This window comes from Apiospora aurea, assembly GCF_038362705.1.
Source record: "Apiospora aurea strain CBS 24483 chromosome Unknown utg000001l_segment0_segment0, whole genome shotgun sequence".
NCBI lineage: Eukaryota > Fungi > Ascomycota > Sordariomycetes > Amphisphaeriales > Apiosporaceae > Apiospora > Apiospora aurea.
Genome location: NW_027117388.1, coordinates 3944408 through 3964258, shown reverse-complemented (window position 1 = coordinate 3964258; position 19851 = coordinate 3944408). Strand labels below are relative to the sequence as shown.

At 52.5% G+C, this 19851-nt stretch overlaps 8 protein-coding genes across 8 annotated transcripts; 3 read left to right on the top strand and 5 right to left on the bottom strand.

The window, feature by feature from the left end:
* Positions 1-191: 191 nt before the first annotated feature.
* PG986_001237 (uncharacterized protein) lies at positions 192-579 on the bottom strand (the record flags this gene model as incomplete). The annotated part of the gene is made up of 2 exons (XM_066837459.1): positions 192-444; positions 572-579. 2 exons carry the CDS (start codon positions 577-579, stop codon positions 192-194), a joined length of 261 nt encoding a protein of 86 aa, XP_066706352.1.
* A 38-nt stretch (positions 580-617) lies between these two features.
* Positions 618-2317, bottom strand: PG986_001236 (uncharacterized protein; the record flags this gene model as incomplete). Its single annotated transcript, XM_066837458.1, has 2 exons — positions 618-1439; positions 1538-2317. 2 exons carry the CDS (start codon positions 2315-2317, stop codon positions 618-620), a joined length of 1602 nt encoding a protein of 533 aa, XP_066706351.1.
* Positions 2318-3776: 1459 nt separating this feature from the next.
* PG986_001235 (uncharacterized protein) lies at positions 3777-5571 on the bottom strand (the record flags this gene model as incomplete). The annotated part of the gene is made up of 4 exons (XM_066837457.1): positions 3777-3905; positions 4017-5024; positions 5096-5295; positions 5364-5571. 4 exons carry the CDS (start codon positions 5569-5571, stop codon positions 3777-3779), a joined length of 1545 nt encoding a protein of 514 aa, XP_066706350.1.
* Positions 5572-7611: 2040 nt separating this feature from the next.
* Positions 7612-9741, top strand: PG986_001234 (uncharacterized protein; the record flags this gene model as incomplete). Its single annotated transcript, XM_066837456.1, has 4 exons — positions 7612-7807; positions 7869-7928; positions 7980-9406; positions 9511-9741. The coding sequence occupies 4 exons, from the start codon at positions 7612-7614 to the stop codon at positions 9739-9741; spliced, it is 1914 nt and encodes a 637-aa protein (XP_066706349.1).
* Positions 9742-10208: 467 nt separating this feature from the next.
* PG986_001233 (uncharacterized protein) lies at positions 10209-11183 on the bottom strand (the record flags this gene model as incomplete). Its single annotated transcript, XM_066837455.1, has 4 exons — positions 10209-10322; positions 10393-10452; positions 10531-10841; positions 11150-11183. 4 exons carry the CDS (start codon positions 11181-11183, stop codon positions 10209-10211), a joined length of 519 nt encoding a protein of 172 aa, XP_066706348.1.
* Positions 11184-12048: 865 nt separating this feature from the next.
* Positions 12049-12865, bottom strand: PG986_001232 (ER-associated proteolytic system protein; the record flags this gene model as incomplete). Its single annotated transcript, XM_066837454.1, has 2 exons — positions 12049-12609; positions 12683-12865. The coding sequence occupies 2 exons, from the start codon at positions 12863-12865 to the stop codon at positions 12049-12051; spliced, it is 744 nt and encodes a 247-aa protein (XP_066706347.1).
* Positions 12866-14001: 1136 nt separating this feature from the next.
* Positions 14002-14571, top strand: PG986_001231 (histone H3-like centromeric protein cse-4; the record flags this gene model as incomplete). Its single annotated transcript, XM_066837453.1, has 3 exons — positions 14002-14113; positions 14171-14295; positions 14356-14571. 3 exons carry the CDS (start codon positions 14002-14004, stop codon positions 14569-14571), a joined length of 453 nt encoding a protein of 150 aa, XP_066706346.1.
* Positions 14572-15658: 1087 nt separating this feature from the next.
* PG986_001230 (leucyl-tRNA synthetase- cytoplasmic) lies at positions 15659-19110 on the top strand (the record flags this gene model as incomplete). Its single annotated transcript, XM_066837452.1, is given in 5 exon segments — positions 15659-15861; positions 15872-16210; positions 16273-17939; positions 17990-18092; positions 18153-19110. 5 exon segments carry the CDS (start codon positions 15659-15661, stop codon positions 19108-19110), a joined length of 3270 nt encoding a protein of 1089 aa, XP_066706345.1.
* Between the last annotated feature and the right edge of the window lie 741 nt (positions 19111-19851).

The following is a 19851-nucleotide window of genomic DNA, read 5'->3' as shown; positions in this document are numbered from 1 at the left end:
CTTTTTTTGGACTAGGCATCGCGTAAACCCGTATAATACCCCTATTGATTGCAGCTAAATATTATACTTGTATAAGACTCACATGGCGCACATGTAATGGTTATAAGCATTCGTATTCCATGTTCTCTAAACTGCGCGGAACGTGTGCGACGTTCGGACTAGTAGAGCAACCGCCCTTCCCTCCTGCTCCGTCACACGACGTAGAACCACAAGTAAGCGAATTCGCAGCCGGGGGCCATGGCCACGTCGTACCGGGTGGCGGACCAGCCCGCGGACTGGTTCTGGCAGGCGTTCGTGAAGGCGAAGCTGAAGGTCGGCGAATAGATCCACATCCGCCCCGTGACGCCCGACACGGGCTGGCCGCGCCCGTCGAAAATGGGGCAGCCGCTCAGTGCGGCTTGAAGGATCGCGTCCGAGGGGCTTGCTTGGGCGGCCGGCTGCTGGCTGATGGTGAAAGGACCTGGGCCGGGACTGGGAGGACTTTTAGTTAAAACATAACTTTGATCAACATGGTGTACGTCATAGAAAACCATATGAATTTAGTATTTAGAATGGTCCAACCATATCGTACGTGAACATCTTGATTCGTTTTGGCCAGGACGGTGCCAGGCACCCCTTTATGCGATGCTATCCATATCATCGTGTTTATCATGCTTGTGCGACAGCCGTCCATTGACGCTGACGTCCTTGTCCCGGTCCCGGTCCACCGCCTCCTCCACCGTGATCGTCGTCACGACGTCCATCTGGATCCCGTTGTCCTCGAGATGCAGGTGCTCCCGGCTGGGGCCTTGCGGGGTGGAACCGCTGTTGCGCAGCCGCGTCTCGCCGCCCATGCGCCACCACCACCATGAACCATCGTTGTTATCGCTGCCGTGGCGGTGGCCTCCCATGCCCCTGCCCCTGCCCGCCATGGTGATGGCCCGTTTGCTCATGGGCCCCGAGATCCAGACCATGTTGCCGAACTTGCGCCACTCGGGCGTCCGGATGAAGGCGAATGTCTCTAGCCCGGCATGACGAATGTCTTCGGGCGTGCTGACGAACATGGTGGTGAGCCAGAGGATGGTGTTCCAGAACCCGTTGCTCGACACCATTAGGGCGGCGACGTAGTAGTACGCGGGGTCCATTGCCTCATCCTGGCCGCTGTCGCGTTTGCCGTCGTTCATGCTCTGCTTGAGCCGGATAATGGCCAGTGGGATCGTGCAGGCAATGTACACGAACGGGTACACGAAGAAGGCAGGGTGGTAGCCCGAGGGAAGGTTCGCGGCGCCGCGCGTCAAGGCGACTTGGCCGGCGGGGGCTTGATGGCGGCGGCAAGGCTTTTGGCGCCAGATTTCCCAAAATATCAGCGCGTAGAGGAAGCAAGTATACGGGATCGAGAACAGCACCCACGCCCAACAGGACCAAATACGCTCCTGAGTGTATTTAGGGTTAATCCAGCACTGTATACTCCCTGAAATTAGCCGTGTCCAATGCCGTCGAGAAAACATCTTGGAAAGGGGAGACTAAAAGAGAGGAACACATATGAAAATGCACATACCCAGGCGTTAGCTCGGACGTACCAACCCCCAAACTCCTCTCCGTTATTTCTTGAAACGATGCCACCTGTTACGAGACCTATGGTCAAGAGCCATCCAACTAGGTTGGTGATGATGATGGTTTTGTTCCGAGCTCGGAATCCCCAAACGATGGCCAGGTAGTTGCTCGTGGCCATGCTCATGTAAGCGATACTGCTGTACAGGATGCCCATGCTGTTGAGCCAACCCTGTAGGGCACAAGTTGGCGTTTTGACAAAGATGCCGTCGCGCAGCACCCAGACGAGATTCAGCGAAAAGCCGAGGGTGGTATAGCATTCGGCCCCGAGGATGCCGATGATGAGGAACGGGAACGGGTTTCGGATCGGCTCTCTTGCTGATGGTGCTCGATCTGCATCTTGCGTTTGGTTGTTGATGCTGTTGTCATGGTTGTTGCCGCTCCGAGTTGAGTGGCTGCGGGATACGGGGTTGCCATCGTGGCCGCCACCGTCCAACTGTCTCTGGGCCGGGGTACTGAGCGACAAGTCCAGGGAAATCTCCGATCGAGTCTCGCCCGGACTCTGATGCTGCTGCCGGCGCCGCTGCCGCTGTCGCCGCCTCCGTCTGCAGCAGCCGGAGTCGATTATGAGTTTGAAAAGCAAATAGAAGAAAAAAGCTGCGGTCGTAACGAAAGATACTATTGACACCACAGCCACTGCGATCAGGCCTTGCTGAAGGCCACCCAAAGGATGCAGAGTATCGTTTTCCCAGTACAGGGTACCGTTGCCCCTCTCTATCGTGTCCATCCTGATGGTTGGCTGTGTAGATGCCGTGAGCGTTGCAAAACATCCATTCTACAGCATGGCCACCAAATCCAAAAAAAGAGAGAGAAAAAAAGAGAAAAAGAATTATTACCCTGGCTTGCTTTCTGGGAGCTGTGAATGGAGTAGGGTCATGTCCAATAAGTACTTGACTGTCCAAGAAAAGCAAGATAAGAAGCCAAAACGTTGACCGCAGTCATATTCAATTCTCCAGGTCGTGACCACGAGGACCCTACAGGCTAGTAACGACCCGAGCCTGGTCCTTTCTTCTTTCCTCTTCATGTTGCAAGTAGGCAAGGGATTATTCACGCCTGCCTACAAATCATTGTTTGTTCCGCATGCCAACGAATTGTCGGCGGAAGCGACACCTGTAAAGTTTCTCAGCATGGCCATAGAGGGAACTCGGTGTGTGCTTTCCAATTTGCTTGCCGACCGACTTCGGATGCCGGACACTTCTTAGGAAGATAACTCGCACTCGTTGGCCGTAGCTTGAGCCAGAGTGTCGGATGCGGGATGTCGTGCAAAACTCAGCTCTCCCGGGCTTGATCACTCTTCTGGGACCGCTTAGGTCTCCCCTTGCTTCGCATTTCATTTCTTAATTATCATTCGGCAACACAAGAACTCCACAGGATGTTCCAGACCCGATGTATTTGGCAATATGTTAAGCTTTGACGACTTACGTTACCTTTACTATGGTTTGCTATCTATATGTGTAATACCAAAAGCTACTCAGTCCGGTATATTAAGTGGCAGATTAGGTCCAAGGAAGAAAAGGACAATTCGCATCTGCTTTGGAAATATTGCTTGATCGTGACTTTTCAACAGGGCGAGATGTTGACCAGAAGGTTGATGATGGAACACGTTTCAGGTCGGGCAGAAGAACTCGGGCAATAATTAGACGCGTTGAAGGACACGGCTTTATCATATCTTATTCAGCAGCTCCTGGATCCTAAATGGTCATTGGTAGATTGCTCGTGTGGCTGAAATGCAACGAATAATACTTTGTTTGTCCTCCGATACTCCGCACCATCCTTCCACGCATCGCTTGTTTCCCGCCGGATCGGGTCATGTCTTATATAAGCCCAACTAGGGATTATGCACAACATGAAACCCGCCTCGTTGGTACATGACCGACTCATAAGCGACCTCTACGGTCTCAATATATGGTATTTCACCCAATGGAAGTCGACCGGGGACTTGACCTCGGCGACATAGATGAAGTTTGTTGTCTGGGGCTGATCCAAGAAAGGGATGATGGTCGCAGTTGGTTTTATGGCTGCAAGTTGTCCTACCACAAAACCTTCTCAATGGAATTAGGGCCGAAGACGAAAGGTAAACAGAGATAGGAAGAAGACGCAGGAGGTTATCGGCCCATTCAAGTGCCGCCTTGGCCATCGGGAGATTGGTGACCAGGAAGTATTATTAGACTTAGCTCAGTCGTTCATCAGGTCGCGACCTCCTTACGCTCCGAAACAAGCACCCACATATCCTTGTGCGCCAAGATCCCGCCGTAGCTGCCTTCCCTCCACGGTTGGGCCGGCCGCGCAAGGGACCAGTGGAAGTTTCGCATCATCTACGCCATCCGGTTAGGCACACTGGACAACCCAAATCGCATGCCTCACCTCTGTCTGCTCGAGTACGTGGAAAGGGGGAAGTATAGGGACCTTCGAGGACGGACACTCACCTCGAATATGGTCTTCCCGATCTCCATGGAGGCTATGGACTTGCCCAGGCATTGATACCTGCCATGGCCGAATCCGAGCTCGTGCACCCGGTTCATATCCGCCAGCCTCTCCTCGTCCTTCTCCTGGAGCCAGCGCTCCGGCCGGAAGCTCGCGGCGTCCTCGCCGAAGATGCGCCGGTTGAGGCGGTGCGTCCACACGGCGTAGGAGATGTTGGTGCCGCCGGGGATGAAGATCGGTCGGCCGTCGATGACGACGGTGTCCCCGCCGTCCGGGACGCGCTTCGGGGACGCGTTCGTCACGGGGGCGTGGATCCGCATCGACTCCTTGATGACGGCTTGCAGGTACGGCAGCTTGCGCGCGTCCGCGTCGGAGATGACTCCGCCGTCGTCTGTCGAGCTCACGCGGTTGCAGGCATTGCCGATCTCGCACTGCAGTTTCGCGTAGACCCGCGGGTGCGTCATCAGGTACAACAGGGTAGTGGCGATGGCCGAAGCCGTGGTGTCGGCCCCGGCCACCATCTGCAGCGTCGTCTCGGACAGGATCTGGTCCTCGCTGAGCCCGTGCCGGAAGAAGGAGGCGATCATGTCGGACTTCTGGTCGTGGGTGGCATCGCGCTGCAGACGCTTGCGGATGATGTCACGCGCGTTGTACAACAGCCGGCCAAAGCCTGTGGCGTCCTTTACCGACACGCCTACGTAGGGGGCGATCAGGGGCAGGTGGAGGATGCGGTACAGCCCCGTGGCCAGCATGAAGTTGAAGAACCACATGCCCTCTTCGGACGAGTGAGCAATGCCGTCGACGTCTCTGTCTCCCCTGAGGTTGCCAAAGGGTTTGCCCCAGCTAATGTCACTGATGACATCGAGGGACAGGTACTGAACCTTCTTGGCAAAGTCCACAGGCTTTGCCATAGTGTCAGTGGAGATGTACGAGGAGCGGAATAGCTGGACAAATTCTGCAACGTGGACATCGATCGACTCTTCCAGCCCGACATTCTCTTTTCCTGAATACTATTACCATAGGCGGCTCGAATGTGGTCAGCAAAGTTGCTCTCGGCTTAGGTACTGAACACCACACTTACCCCGGACGCCATCCGATGTCTCAGATCGACATGCTTCGCCTCGTCCATTTCACTGAACACATGGTCCACATCTCCCCTGTGTCGCGTGGTTCGGTAGAACCAGTCGGTCCTGCTGTAGGGGGAACGGACCGCATTCATACGCAGGATGAGCTCCGGGGAAGCCGTTACCAAGTCATTTGGTCCTACCCGAGCAATGGGACCTGTGTTTAAGGGATAGATCAGCCCTCTGGCCAGCTACGGTGCAATGGAGAATATTATGCAAACTCACCATACATGCTGCATGCCTCGTCATATTTCAAGTGTGACTTCAAGCTCAAGATGGCCCAGGAATGCCACAAGTCGGACCAGCCAGTGCTCCAAGGGCCCTGGAAGGATCTCAGTCGACAATATGTCCGAGTCTTTTGTAACAGATAGGCTGCTAATGCAGCCAAGGCAATGTACCAGCGAAATTCGTAAAGATCCGCAGCGATCCTCATGGTGGTATGGTACTATCCTGGTGATGTATCAATATATCTTGCCATTCAAGAAGGCCTGTAATGGACCTTTTCGGGGGAGGGAAAGGGAGGTTGGAGGCGAGAAGTCTTGGTAAATGATGCGGGAGCAAACCTTACGATATATGTAGCTTACTCATGCCCGAGCCGTATAGCATGCAGCCAAGTCATGAAGTGGAGGAGTGCTACTGTACGATACAACCTTGAGTTGCTGGTTGTCGTCATATTACTGCTGATGAACAGACCAGAATACCAATCGCAGATGCGGGGTGCATATACTCCCGCGTTGTCTCCATTATATTTACCCAATGCCAGATTTTCTCCCTCGGCACTTGGAGCATCTAAAACAGATTTGCGTGGGGTATCCCGCGCATCGTGGACACATAGGACGGGAGTTGATATTCCTTGTAGAACATTGTTGCCCATGCAGTCGATAGTATTAGTTTAAATTGCAGCTTGCAACGAAGCACGTCTCATTGACTCTGTTCATGTTATATAGTGCCAAGGGGAAGGAGTATGACCAGTAGTTCGAGCTTATCCCAGAGGAATGAAGAGCCCATCACATTTTCCTAATAGAAACCGGACACGCAAATATTTTGGTTGAGACCTGGGGTATCCCAAAACGACGAGAAGCCAACATAATTTTCATATAGGGGCTTTCTGGTCACCCTTTTTGAGATCAAGGCCGACACGCTCTTCGCTCTGATCACGAAAAGGTACTATAAAAGTCGACTCGCCCATGATTCCCATCAGTGGCACCAGTGTCGAGGATTATTTCTCCCGGGGGAAGTGCTTAGGTTCTTCTCTGGGGGATTAGTGGGATCTCAAGCCGTCGAAAGTGGTCAAGTCTCCCGTTACTGTCAGAGTTGTTCAGATTATTGCCCGTTTGGGTTGCAGGGCTTCCTATACACGGCATGGCAGAATATCGATATGATTGAGCACCTAATACTAATTTACAAGTCGAAAAAGGGGTTGGAAAAGGTCTCTTCTCATATGCCATAGATACCTTTATCAGTTTACTAACATACCTCAACCCCCTTTCGCCCCTTCTTCCTACTCCTATTTCAAAAGACGGGGTGGGGAGGGGTTGTTGGTCGTCCTTGGCCAATTAATTTCCCCTTGAGTTCTGTCGGAATTTGACTCGAGAGAAGCCACTGCTGTAGATTCTCTCCCCGAATTTGCAGAACACCAGGGATACTGGCATAAAAGACACTGCAAGGTATCTCGGCTCTGATTTGCTTCATTCAACAGCGAGAGAATTGGACATTATGTACACTGCCAATGCAGCTATCTCGTCTGTTGCCTCGCATGACTTTTTGGCGTTTTCCTCAACCCAGTTGGGGAGCAAGAGCTCGACACCAATCCACATCCAACTCAGCCCAATCAATGATCCAGTGCGGTGATCTTGCTTGTTCCAATACAGTACAGCGGTTTAAAGAGGTTGTTTCGCTGACTGCAATAAAAACAAGAGGTTTGAAAAAACAGAGGATGTTCCCTACAGTTAATGTGTGGGAAGAATTCAGGCATTCATTTGACGCTGCTGAGGAATACAGTTTCATTATGGCGCAGATGTGTGTGGCAGGTGGCTGAATATATGCAGGTTAGGTACCTAGGTACGGAATAGGTTTCCGACAATTAAGTTAATCACTGGCACGTGACTTCGCGTGTGCTAATGACTCTGGTCGGGTCGCGATCCAGTGCCAAAGTCGGGATCCATTCAGCGTGACGAGATACTGCTGCATCGAGTGACACGGTTCCTCACAGGCAATGTTAATGAAGACAACCCTTCGCCCATATTTCGCTATTAGGACAGTCGCATGAGCCGCACCTCGTCTCTGGATGACGGTTGATTGAAAAAGACACCACTACGAGTTGCTGTTACCACACCATCCGTCGCCCGCTTCAAGTTGCGCAACCTTGTACCGAATCGAACACACACCAGCGCATGGATTGTAAGTGCTTTTTACATCTACTTTTCTCTTCCACCTTGTCCAGCTAGGCATTTCATATTCGTTCGAGGACAATATGCCCCCCAAAAGAAAGAGACAGGCGCGATTGGCATTCGAGCCAACCAATGCATCAAGCTCGCCCGATCAACGCATGACTCCCGCCAGGATACGGTATTCAACCCAGCCCGCCATGCCGCCACGCCCGTCGCCGTTGAAGCCAGTGAGCTTGAAGCGTTCCCACGGCACTCAACAGACAATCGGCGAAGCTACGGGTATGTCCATTATTTGTTAATTCGCCTCCTTTCAGGTTTACTCCGACTGTGACTGTTTCAGTTGATCATTCCGTTGAAATGATCTTTGTCTTTTTCACCTCCCCACATCTTCATCATCCTGGTACGCATTTACACAAACAATCAACCCAAAGTGAGCTGCTATTGAATACAGTCACCCCACTCCAGACCCTGCCTGTGATTTTCCATCTGCACCTTTTCCATGTTGCGCCCATTCTCCAATTCGTTAGGCCAAATTCTTACCACAAGATGCGTACAGGCGAAGACAAGGTTAGCGCCAGTCAGCCGGCTGCCAGCTTTATGCCCAGATTTACAGGCAGCCAACGTCGCGCCCCCGTTGACTCATCCGATGAGGAGGCCGCTGCCGAAGGTGTGGTTTTGCACGATAGCTCTGGTGACGAAGATGAACTGCCATCTCTCGAGAATATCCCACCGCCACGCTCTTCTCAGTCAGTGTCAACGAGATTGAAGCGCACTGTGTTGTCTGATGACGATGATGAAGAAGAAGAGGATGATGAGGATGACCAACCTATCCCTCCCAGTTCTTCGCGACGTCGCGCTCTCGTCATCAACCTGGACTCCAATGAAGGAAGTGAAGACGAAGATGATGAGCTGGTTGTTTTGTCTCCGGCAAAGAGGAGAAAGATTGGTCATAGTTCGCAGCCACGCCGATCTAGCAGCGGTGGAAGCTCATCAGATGATCGTCACAACAAGTCTCCTACCAAGTCGGCGAGGAAACTTGTCGCCAAAAAAGGTAGATTGAGCCAACACTCAGCTTCATCGCCAACCAAGCGGCCCAAAGGCCATCGAAGCGATAAACAGAAGAAGATGGAACTTCTCAAACGCCGAAGAGCTGGTGAAAAGATTGATCAACTCACGTCGTCGGGATCGGAGGATGATGTTGAGAAACGTGGACTCTACGATACAGATAGTGACGAAGGAATGCAAGCCTTGAAGGAGTTTGATGACGACGATGAAGAGGTGGACATTGAGGCAGAGGTCCCGCAACCTTCAAAGAAGTCCAAAAAGTCCAAAAAGTCGAAGTCGGCCAAGAAAGCACGCGAACAAGGCAGCGACGAGGAGAAGGACAGTGACCTGGATTCTTTTATCGAGTCAGACGAAGATGGACCTCTTGGCGCACCCGACATCGCGATTCCCCTGGAGTTCACTGCACAAGCGACCATGCCGTTGAAGGACCAGTTCCCTTATGTAGTGGAATGGTTGGTGCATAATCGGATCAACCCTCGTTTCGGCCGTGAAGACCCCATTTATGCCAACGCATGGCGCAAGCTGGACGACGAGGTTCGTGGCTTGGCCTCTTCCAAATTCACCAGCTCGGCGTGGAAACCCGAGTTCTACCGCACTCTTCGCGCTCGACCCAAAATTGATACTTACGAAATGGATGCTGGCGATGCGGGCAAGTATGAGACTTGCGAGGCGTGCGGCCGTAGTGGACACCCAGCAACTTGGCGCATCGAATTCCAAGGCTCACCATATCGGAAAGAAACTCTGGACGAAATCGAATCCGATACCGATTCCGATTCCGATTTCGATAGCGATGAGGATGACGACCACGCCTCGGTCGATTCGCAAGGCAATTCACTCCCCCCACCAACAAGCAGTGGGTCGTGGGGTCGACTTGCTGCAGCAACGCCGAGACGGCACACAGTCTACTGCACTGGAAGTACGCGCTGAAGGAGTGGGTCGAGGACCGGCTCGAGCGCGACGGATGGATGAAACCAGACAAGCTTAAGGAGCGCGAGAAGCTGAAACCCAAGAAGCGCAATAAGCTAGCCAACAAGATTGTCGATGGTTGGCGTGAGTCAGGTGTCGTGAAAGCTCTCTATGGCGACTTCAAACAGAACCTCGAGAACGCACGGAACAAGACGACTACGGGACGTGGTCGCTGGCGTTAGGACTTTCACCAGGAATTTGCACGAAATAGTTGAAAGCGGCCCAGGGTGGATGGGTTTATTATGAAGTATGAGCCATCACAGTATCGACTTTTTGGCAGGGTAATTCATGGTCATTGGTAGGCAGTGATATTATTTTCAGGCATGGCATGGCGTAGGGGTCTCCTATGGAGTTTGAGCTCTCACTTCCAAGGGAATCGGCAGGACGTCGCATTGGAGGCGGTGTCTACACTCCGTCAACTTTGACTTGAAATGTGGCCTGGTTGCGAAGTATTTGATACAGGATAGCGGCGAGGCACACATTCGTAATAGACCATTCATTCTGAGAGAACAGAGCATGCTATACGGTCAGACTAGTTGCATAAGCAATATTGTCTCAGATCTCATTGCCAGCTTCAGCTGGTAATACGAAACGAAACGCCCTTGCATTTTTTCAATGCCGCATCCATCATCGGATCAGTCCCACGCTCTCAGCTGTACTGTCGTACATATTCCTTGCGATGCTGGTTCTCTTCCAACTCGTCGCTTCGGTTCAAGGGCGTCCACTTGGGCTCGTCCTTGAACAGACGCATGGCCTGGATGTACTGCAAAAGTGTTAGACACGAAAGTTCAGCGATCCTTAACCCCCTTTTTTCTAGTTCTGGTGACACTTACGTTGCTCTCGCTTGTGGTGAACCGGTGGTAAATGCCAGGGGGCAAGATGATCAGGTCGTCCTGTGAGTGATACTTGTCAGTTATTGTCGCCTCCTCACTCAACATCGCAGAGGGGAGGAAGAGTGTTGTCATTCATACCTTCTCGAGATAGATGCGCATCCACTCGTCGCCGCGGCTGCGGACGTCGAAGTAGCCGGCGCCGTCGCGGATGTAGCGGATCTCCTCGTCCTCGTGCAGGTGCTCGGAGAAGAAGCTCTTGACCTTCTCCTCGTAGACGTCGCCCATCTTCTCGGGGCTCACGGTGATCTCGTCGCGGTTGCGGTACCCGCGCTCCTCGGCCAGCTGGTCCACCGTCGCCAGCGTCGGGTGCCGCGAGTACGTCACGCCCACGGCGGCCAGCTCGGCCTCGCTCAGGGCGCGGCCGCTGTCGTGGGGAGGCGCTGGTCGCCCTGGTGGTGGTGGTGGTGGCCATGGTTAGTGCCTGAGTAGGTGCGGGACGAGAACGGAGAGAGGAGGGAGAGTTCAATTTCCAAGAGAAGAGATGATCGATCTATGTGAGACTATTCGACGTCTCAAACATAGGTGAAAGTGGAGGTGGGAAGAGGGTTTCGCCATGATGATGAGATGAGGATCTCACGATGTGCGCAACAGGTCACAGCGTGAGTGGGCTGAAGTCGCGCCGCGAAATGTGACGATGCGGGGTTTGTCTGCATGTTCGACTCTCTCTCATCGTTCGTTCGTTCGTTTTTCTCCCGACTTACCTCGACATTGTCATACCAGTAGGCCTTCATCTTGTAGGTGTTTTTCTCGTCGTTTATCTTGGGCAATCAAATTACTAGAGCAAAGAATCGTTGGGAATACAAACGAGAATACCAATTTTGAGATTATTTCTTCACATGAAAAAACAGCGATCGTCTCATCTTGATATACTGCCTACCACCCCCCAACCTACCGGGCCAGAAGAAAAGAGAGACCCTGAGAATAGTGCTTGCATATTGCCCCGCCTGAGCACGCCATTAGCGCTGTTTCAGTCGGCTGGTGACGTCGGTGGGGCAGGGAGACATCAGTGCCACTGACTGGACGGATAATTGTCAGCATCGTGTACCTACCCAAGTAGGTATTCAACGCAGCAATGTCAGATATTACCGGAGATTCTGGCAGATATCGCTGATGCACATACATTAGCTGCACATCTTGCGAAACGGCGACCAGCACTGAAGCAACAAACGTCTGAGTTGCGACAGCGGTACCTTTGATCGAACTGTTGTTGCCAACGTGCCTAGGGCGTTGAATATACGACAAGGCGATGCTCCTTTTGGCCATCGCTTAACATCTATTCTACCCAGCGGCGTGTTTGAGTCTGATGAGTTTTCGGCTCGATGATACGCGCGATGGACAGCAGAGAGGAGCAGCAGGCACGGTACTGTAGAGAACCAACTCTATAATCAATGTATTCCATTGTAATTATGTAACCCACCATAAGTACAAACGAATGCGCGGCAACACTCTTCGTTCAAGCACACCGTTATTGATGTAAAGGCCAACCTTGTATAACGCCGTAATGGATATCCCCTATGCAGTCCTTGGCATGCCTCGATATCGTCAAAGTAGAATTCAAACGCTTGCGGGAATCGAATACTGATTTGCCAAGCCCCTTTATCGGACCTCCGCAGCGGCCAGATCCGGTCCGCCCCCGACGGCAAATTCATTATCAATGGCCGTGGCGGCTTCTTCGCGCGGGCGGCCTTCAAAGATCCTGCGCCACCAGCTCGGAGGGTCCAGAGGCCTCGAGCCGTTGTGCATCGGAGGGTAGACGTCCGTGAAGAAGTACCAGATGTGGCCAATCACAACGCCCATGATCTCGTCCTTGGGAATAGTCCCGTGCATAACGAGGCTGAATCCCATCAGCACCCACGGCAGGTACGGAGCGGTGAACACGAGAAGGCCCAGGAAGCTGAGTCGGGTGTCGGGATTCCGGCGCGACCAGATGTACACCATGATGGAGGACAGAGGGTGTCCGAGGAACGGCATGGCGACCAGCGGCGACAGGACGAGAAGAAAGGCCATCGAGTACATGAGCAGCCAGGAGAAATAGGCTGGCGACCGACCGGACGATTCTTCGAGGAGGCGCGAGTAGCGTTGGAGGAAGTAGACGTGGAACAGGAGGTCGAGAGAGAACGGCCCGAAGTAGAGGAATGTCGTTAGCATTCGCCAATACTGTGATATGATGGTTAGAAACTTGTGCAATACACGAGGTACATGCAGAGGTCCAGTTAAGAAGAAAGCTTACCTCTCCCTTGGTGAACACGGTGCGAACGCTATAGAACAGCTGGTATGGCGACACCATCTGGCACTGGACCAGGGCGCTCGTCAGGACGGTAGCCGTCGTCCACCAACGTGTGCATATGGGCATCTCCCAGAACCATGCTTCCAGAGGGTTGCGACCGCCATCGCCGGGGATCATTTGATCCATGATGAGTTAGTTGTCGGCGGTTTAGTTGGGAGGCGTTAGGGTCAAAAAGAGGTCTCGATGTTGGTGGTGTCGCAGGTTGGGAGTGAGGTACGGAGCCTCGGCGTAGTAGATAAGACAGTCTGTGGTCAGAATGACGGATGGGTTCGGCGGGTTTGGGGGTGTGCTGCAGCAAACGAACAACAACAGTCTAGAAAGGCGCACAGGACATGCAAGTAAGGAGGAGGGAGTGGACAACGATCGGAACAAAAGCAATGCAGTGCAATTGGTGCTATGTAGGTATCGAACTTCGAAGAGTGGCAATTTATCGCATGCCGTCTTCCCTGTGTTGCTGCTCTAAATTGCAGAGAGGTGTGATCTGGCTTCTATTGAGGCAGGATGGCTGTGTTGGAAATAGCTAGCGGGCGTTGGGCCTGTTACTCAATTCAATGGCGGCCAACAAGTCATTGTCCGAAGTTCACTAATCGATTGCCGAAGTGGAATGGTGAGGAGGAAGGTCTAAGAGGACAAGTGGAGGATGGTGGGATGATGCACAACTTCAACGTTGCTGGAATGCTGTACCATCTTGGATGTTATGCAATGCATAATCCTCAGAGGGCTCAGGGAGCTGTACCAGCCACTTCAAATTCGTGGCTGTAATTAGTCAGGTCCCACTCTAACTACCCGAGCTTTTCAATATAATCGAAAAGGGAAAGGTTGGGCGGGTCCTGACGCGGGAAAGCGCGTCGTTTCGTGATGCGCCCAGTTTGACGTATGGAATTCCAGTACCAGCCACTCGAATTTGTCGCCAATTCCTCCCTTTCATAAGCCCGCTCCCCTGCCAACTATCTGAAATCAGTTTTATTGTTCCTTTTCCATTTCCATTTGCATTCCGATTGCTACCATCCCATCGACGACGTCGACAATTCCCTTCTTTTATTTAGGGCTCGTCGAGTCTCACAAACATCACCGCAACCTCCCTGCGGGCCTGTGTTGCAGCAAGCTCCATCTCTCGCGTTGTCGCATCTACTGTCGCAACTTGCGCCTGAACTTGGCGACTGTTCACCTTGGAGCGGTTGGTTCGCCGAACCGTACTCTAATTTGAATTCCCTTTTTGGGGCCTTTTTCTTTCGTTGCCCGATAATCCACCAACTGCATACATGAATCGAGATTCTACCGGGGGTCGGGGTCGGGGTCGGGGGCGTGGGCGTGGACGGGCGTCCGGAGGTGGCCGAGGAGGCGGTGGCGCCGGCGCTGCACCTGTAGTACAACGTAAGTCATCATGCCGTCTCCTCCGATCATACCGATTGTGTTACTAATTCCCTCCAGCTGGCGACCCAATTCCCCTTGGCAAGAGGCGGCGCTACAGACCGGGTACCGTAGCCCTCAGAGAAATCAGAAGACTCCAGGGCAACACCGACCTATTAATACGGAAGCTCCCCTTCGCTCGTCTCGTAAGCTCATACCTTCCACCCACTACAGTTGGTGTACTCTTGCTAACTTTCAACTATTAGGTGCGCGAAGTTGCTATGCAGTTCCGACCCAGAGACGAAGGCATGCGATGGCAGTCACAAGCCATCATGGCCTTGCAAGAAGCGGCTGAGGCTTTCCTCGTACATCTTTTCGAAGACACCAACCTGTGTGCCATACACGCCAAGCGAGTCACGATTATGCAGAAGGACATCCAATTGGCAAGGAGAATCCGCGGTGTCTGGGGTGGCATTGGCTAAGACTCGCTTGTGGTGAGGATGGAAGAAAAAAGAAAAGAAAAACTTGATACCCATACTGCTTGGCATTCAATTCCATGCAGGCGGCGGAGTTCGGATTGCTTTTACCGTGTACAATCGTAAGGAAGGTTTATGCGAAGGCGTTGGGGGTTCCATCTGCTGAAGACTCGGTCAACGATGTCAACCTTCGTTGTGGGTTCTAGATCGTTGCGAGCTCCATGTTTATTTGGGCTTGTACTTGCCTATGAAACATGAACTAGAGCTTTGAGAAGAAGTAATAAAACAAGCGCAACCCATTCGGTTGGGTTGTTCAAGCAAAGATGTCTCATCCTATCTGATTGGCTTTGCTAGGTCGCATTGTGATGCATACTGCTCTCTGGTTCCTGGAGTCGTTCGACACCGAACTACTTACTTTCTTTGATTTTATATCGCATCATAAAGGTACGGACCCAGGTGACGGGCGCCAAGTGACGGGCCGAAGACCGAGGACGCCGGGAAGGTCCATCGCAGACTGTTGAGAAACGGCTGGCCGGTCCTTTCAGACGGGAAGAAAAATCATCAACAATCGGTATCCCATGATGAGCCGAAGTGCGCTGCGCTGCGCTGCTACCCATGGGAACCCTCCAAGCCATGCATCATAGCTGGCTCACGGGAGCTGCAGGGACCATGACCTGATAGCTACCATATATACTGCGGCGAATATAGGAACAAGATGGGTGATCTGAGTAGCAATATCTCCCAGAGCTTAGAATACCTAAAGTGATGGAAGCATCAATATTGATCATCTTGATCCCAAGGAAGGGTAACACATGTACCCAAGTCACTCATGCCATACAGTTCTGCCGGTTTCCACCGCTCCCCCACCAAAGCTCTGAGAATTGACCCCTCGGGTCCTAGTGCCCCGCGATTTAGCGATTGACTCACAGAGGACCCAGTGTGTGGTCGAGTGGCACATCGCTTTGCTTCCAGTTTTTTCTTCCTGGGATACTAGACGTGTGCGCCGATATTCGACTTGCGAGAAAGTCCTTGATCGATGCGTCTTCCGAGTGGAGTCAGTCCCTAGTACTCACGATCAACACCCAACGACAACATGGCGGACGCAAACAAGATCGTCGAAGGCCTTCAGAATGCTACCCTGAAGGACCTCAAGGGAACCGAGAAGCGAGATGCGCTGATTGCCATCGAGAAGAAGTACCAGCAACAATGGGAGGAGGCTGGTCTCTTCAACGCCGATGCTCCCTCGGCATCTGACATCCCCCTCAACTCCATCACCTCGGCCGAGCTTCGAGAGAAGTACCCCAAGTTCTTCGCGACTGTGGCTTTCCCCCTACACAAACGGACGTCTTCACGTTGGTCACGCCTTTTCGTGGACCAAGGTCGAGTTCCACGTCGGCTATGCCCGCATGAAAGGTCTCAACGTCCTGTGGCCGCAAGGATACCACTGTACCGGTCTTCCCATCAAGGCTTGCGCAGACAAGCTGGTAAAGGAGGTCGAGAAGTTCGGCAAAGAGTTCGAGAACTACAAGGAGGAAGATGAGCCAGTTGTCGAGGCTGTCGCCGCTCCTGCCAAGAAAGAAAAGGATGATGTGACCAAGTTCACAGCCAAGAAGGGCAAGGCCAATGCCAAGGCTGTCAAGATGAAGTACCAATTCCAGATCATGCAGGCCATGGGAATTCCTCTCCAGCAGATTCACCTCTTCGCAGACCCTGCCTACTGGCTCGAATACTTCCCCCGCTGGTCAAGCACGATCTTACCAACTTCGGCTGCCGTATCGATTGGAGGAGACAATTCGTCACCACCGATGCCAACCCTTACTTCGACGGCTTCGTCCGATGGCAGATGAACCGCCTCCGAGAGTTGAGCAAAATCAAGTTCGGAAAGCGACACACTATCTACTCCATCAAGGACGGCCAACCCTGCATGGACCACGACCGAAGCGAAGGAGAGGGTGTTAACCCCCAACTCTATGTCGGCATCAAAATGCGAGTTCTCGAATTCGCCGAGAAGGCTCAGGCTCTGAAGAGCAAAGTCCCAGAGAGTGCCAAGATCTACCTTCTCCCGGCTACTCTCAGAGCAGAGACCATGTACGGACAGGTAGCCTGTTTTGTGGCACCCAAGATCACCTACGGCCTGTACAAGGCGAACGAGAACGAATACTATATCATTACAGAGAGAGCCGCCAAGAACATGGCCTACCAGGAGATCTTTGCCAAGGAAGGTGCAATTGAAAAGGCAGCCGACGTCCTGGGCTCTGACCTGATTGGATCCCTGGTCGATGCGCCTTTGAGCTTCCACAAGGATGGCGTTCGAGTTTTGCCGATGGAGTCTATTCTTGAGACGAAGGGAACGGGCGTGGTTACATGCGTTCCTTCAGATTCCCCTGATGATTTTGTCATGATTAAAGACCTCGCCAAGAAGGCAGAGTACTATGGAATTCAGAAGGAGTGGGCTGAGCTCGAGATCAAGCCTATCATCCAGACACCGACCTCTGATCTCATTGCTGAAGCCTTGGTGAAGAAGTTGAAGATCGCATCGCCCAAGGACGCGAAGCCCCTGAAGGAGGCGAAAGAGCTCGCCTACAAGGAGGGCTTCTACCAGGGACACATGCTGGTGGGAGACTTCAAGGGCGCGAAAGTAGCTGACGCGAAGCCCAAGGTGCGGCAACAACTCATCGATGCTGGCTTGGCCTTTGAGTACGCTGAGCCCGAAGACAAGGTTGTCAGCAGAAGTGGTGATGAGTGTACTGTGGCGCTCATGGAGCAGTACTACATCGATTACGGTGAGGAGTCGTGGCGCGAACAGGTCGTTGAGCACGTCAAGGAAGGTCTCAACACTTACTCGAACGACACGCGCAATGCTTTCGCGGGCGTTCTTGATTGGCTCAAGCAGTGGGCGTGTGCACGAACTTACGGCCTTGGCTCCCGCCTTCCTTGGGCGCCCGAGTACCTGGTAGAGAGTTTGAGTGACTCAACGGTGTACATGGCCTACTACACGGTTGCTCACTACCTCCACAGCGACAACTTTGGCCGGGAGAAGGGCAAGGGCAACATTGCGCCCGAGCAGATGATCGACGAAGTTTGGGATTACATTCTTTGCCGCACCGAGCTCACTGACGAGGTCCTTACGAAGTCCAAGATCCCCAAGGAGACTCTTGAGGCAATGCGCCGTGAATTCTCCTACTTCTACCCGTTGGATCTTCGTGGCAGCGGTAAAGATCTCATCCCCAACCACTTGACTTTCTTCTTGTACAACCATGTCGCCCTCCTGGACAAGGAGTACTGGCCTCGAGGTGTTCGAGCCAACGGTCATCTGCAACTCAACGGCGAGAAGATGTCCAAGAGCACCGGAAACTTCATGACGCTTGATGATGGTTTGTTGTTCCATCTTCCCATCTGATATTATATACTAACACGCTTCTAGTTGTGAAGAAATATGGTGCAGATGCAGCTAGAATTGCCCTTGCTGATGCCGGTGACACTATTCAAGACTCCAACTTCGTCGAGGATGTCGCTGATAACACTATGTAAGCAACAAAGCCGGCGGCATGACCTGATGAATGAAAGCTAATTCAAGTGCACCATAGTCTCCGACTTCACACCCTCAAGGACTGGTGCGAGGAGATGGCTCAAAGCCAGGAGCTCCGGACAGAAATGAACGACTTTGACGATCCCCTCTTCGACAACGAGATGAACGCACTCATCACTGAAGCCAAGCAGAGCTACGACGATACGAACTACAAGGCTGCCCTGAAGTCTTGCTTTTTCGACTTCGTCAACGCCAAGGATGTGTACAGAGCCGCATGCGGTGCTGCCGGTATTCCGATGAACAAGGCCATGGTCATGAAGTACATCCGACTTCAGGCTCTTTCCCTTACCCCTATCGCTCCTCACTGGGCTGAGTACATCTGGACGGAGGTTCTCAAGGAGCCCAAGACCATTCAGCTTGCGAGGTGGCCTGAGGTTCCGGCGGCCGATCCCAAGCTCAGCGCAGCCCGTGCCTACGTCCTTACTACGCAATCCAACGTGACATCGGCCGAGTCTGCACAACTCAAGAAGCTCGCCAAGGGCAAGCAGGCCAACTTTGATCCCAAGAAGCCCAAGAAGCTCACCATCTTCTCCACAAAGTCGTTCCCCAAGTGGCAAACACAGTGCATCGATATTCTGAAGGAGGCATGGGATGACAAGACCAACTCGCAGACTTGCACAGACAAGGAATTGAGCGGTCGCATCGCTAAGCTGGGCAAGATCAAGGATGCCATGCCGTTCGTTCAGCGCCTCAAGAAGCGACTCCGTGACGGAGAGCCCGCTAGCGAAGTGATGGAGCGTCAACTCGCATTCGACGAGCCCAAGACCTTGGTGCTCATGGTGCCCGCCCTGAAGAAGGCGGCTGGTCTTGCAGCAGTGAGCGTGATTGAAGTATCAGAGGATACCAAGAAGGGAACCGATCTCCTCAGCGGTGGCGAGGTGGACATCATGTCCCAAGTGGCTGAGCAGGCGGTACCTGGTCAGCCTACGTTCTTGTTCGAGAATATAGAAGCTTAGAGATCTAGGAAACCACCTTTCCCAGACAAATGAGAAGAAATACTAGACAAATATATATATTCCAGCAGCGTGAACTCTGGATCGAAAGGAACGCAGACCTCGCACAGAATACATTGAAGCTCCTGCTGGGAATCTAGCACAGGAAGGGCTATACCCTGCTTGCCCATCGCCACATGCGACTTTCTTCCAATCATGTTGGATTACAGTCTGCAGGACCGACTGAAAACAGCTCGACCCCTCGAAGGCCTTTTACATCAGATGGATTACAATGGGCGCAGCAGCATCACCAAATCCTACATAGCTGACAATTTCCTTCCATGACATCGCGACATTCTCAAATACCGCAGACTTATATTGAACCTTTTGGAAAGTACGCGAATTGGAAAGCCATCTTTGTCATGATAAAGAGAAGCGTTCACTTACAGATGCGGTCATCATCATGATGAAATCCGGGGAGCATGTGTGAACGGAAGATTTACTGATGGAAATGGTAGTGGGGTGTAAAAAAGAAAGGGGATTTTGAGACTATCAATACTATGTCCTGTTTCTATCTGGCCTCGTTACAGTTATAGCAGCCATATGTTTTGGATATAGTCCATACTGGGGCTCGTATTCTCGGCGTGCTGAATATGAGATGGTCGTCCGTTTGAGCCCGGTTAAATCCAATCTTGAAGGACGAAAGCGGCATGCGGGGCTAGTGTCACTTGCGCCTATCAACAAATGCTCAGTCAAACGTTAGAT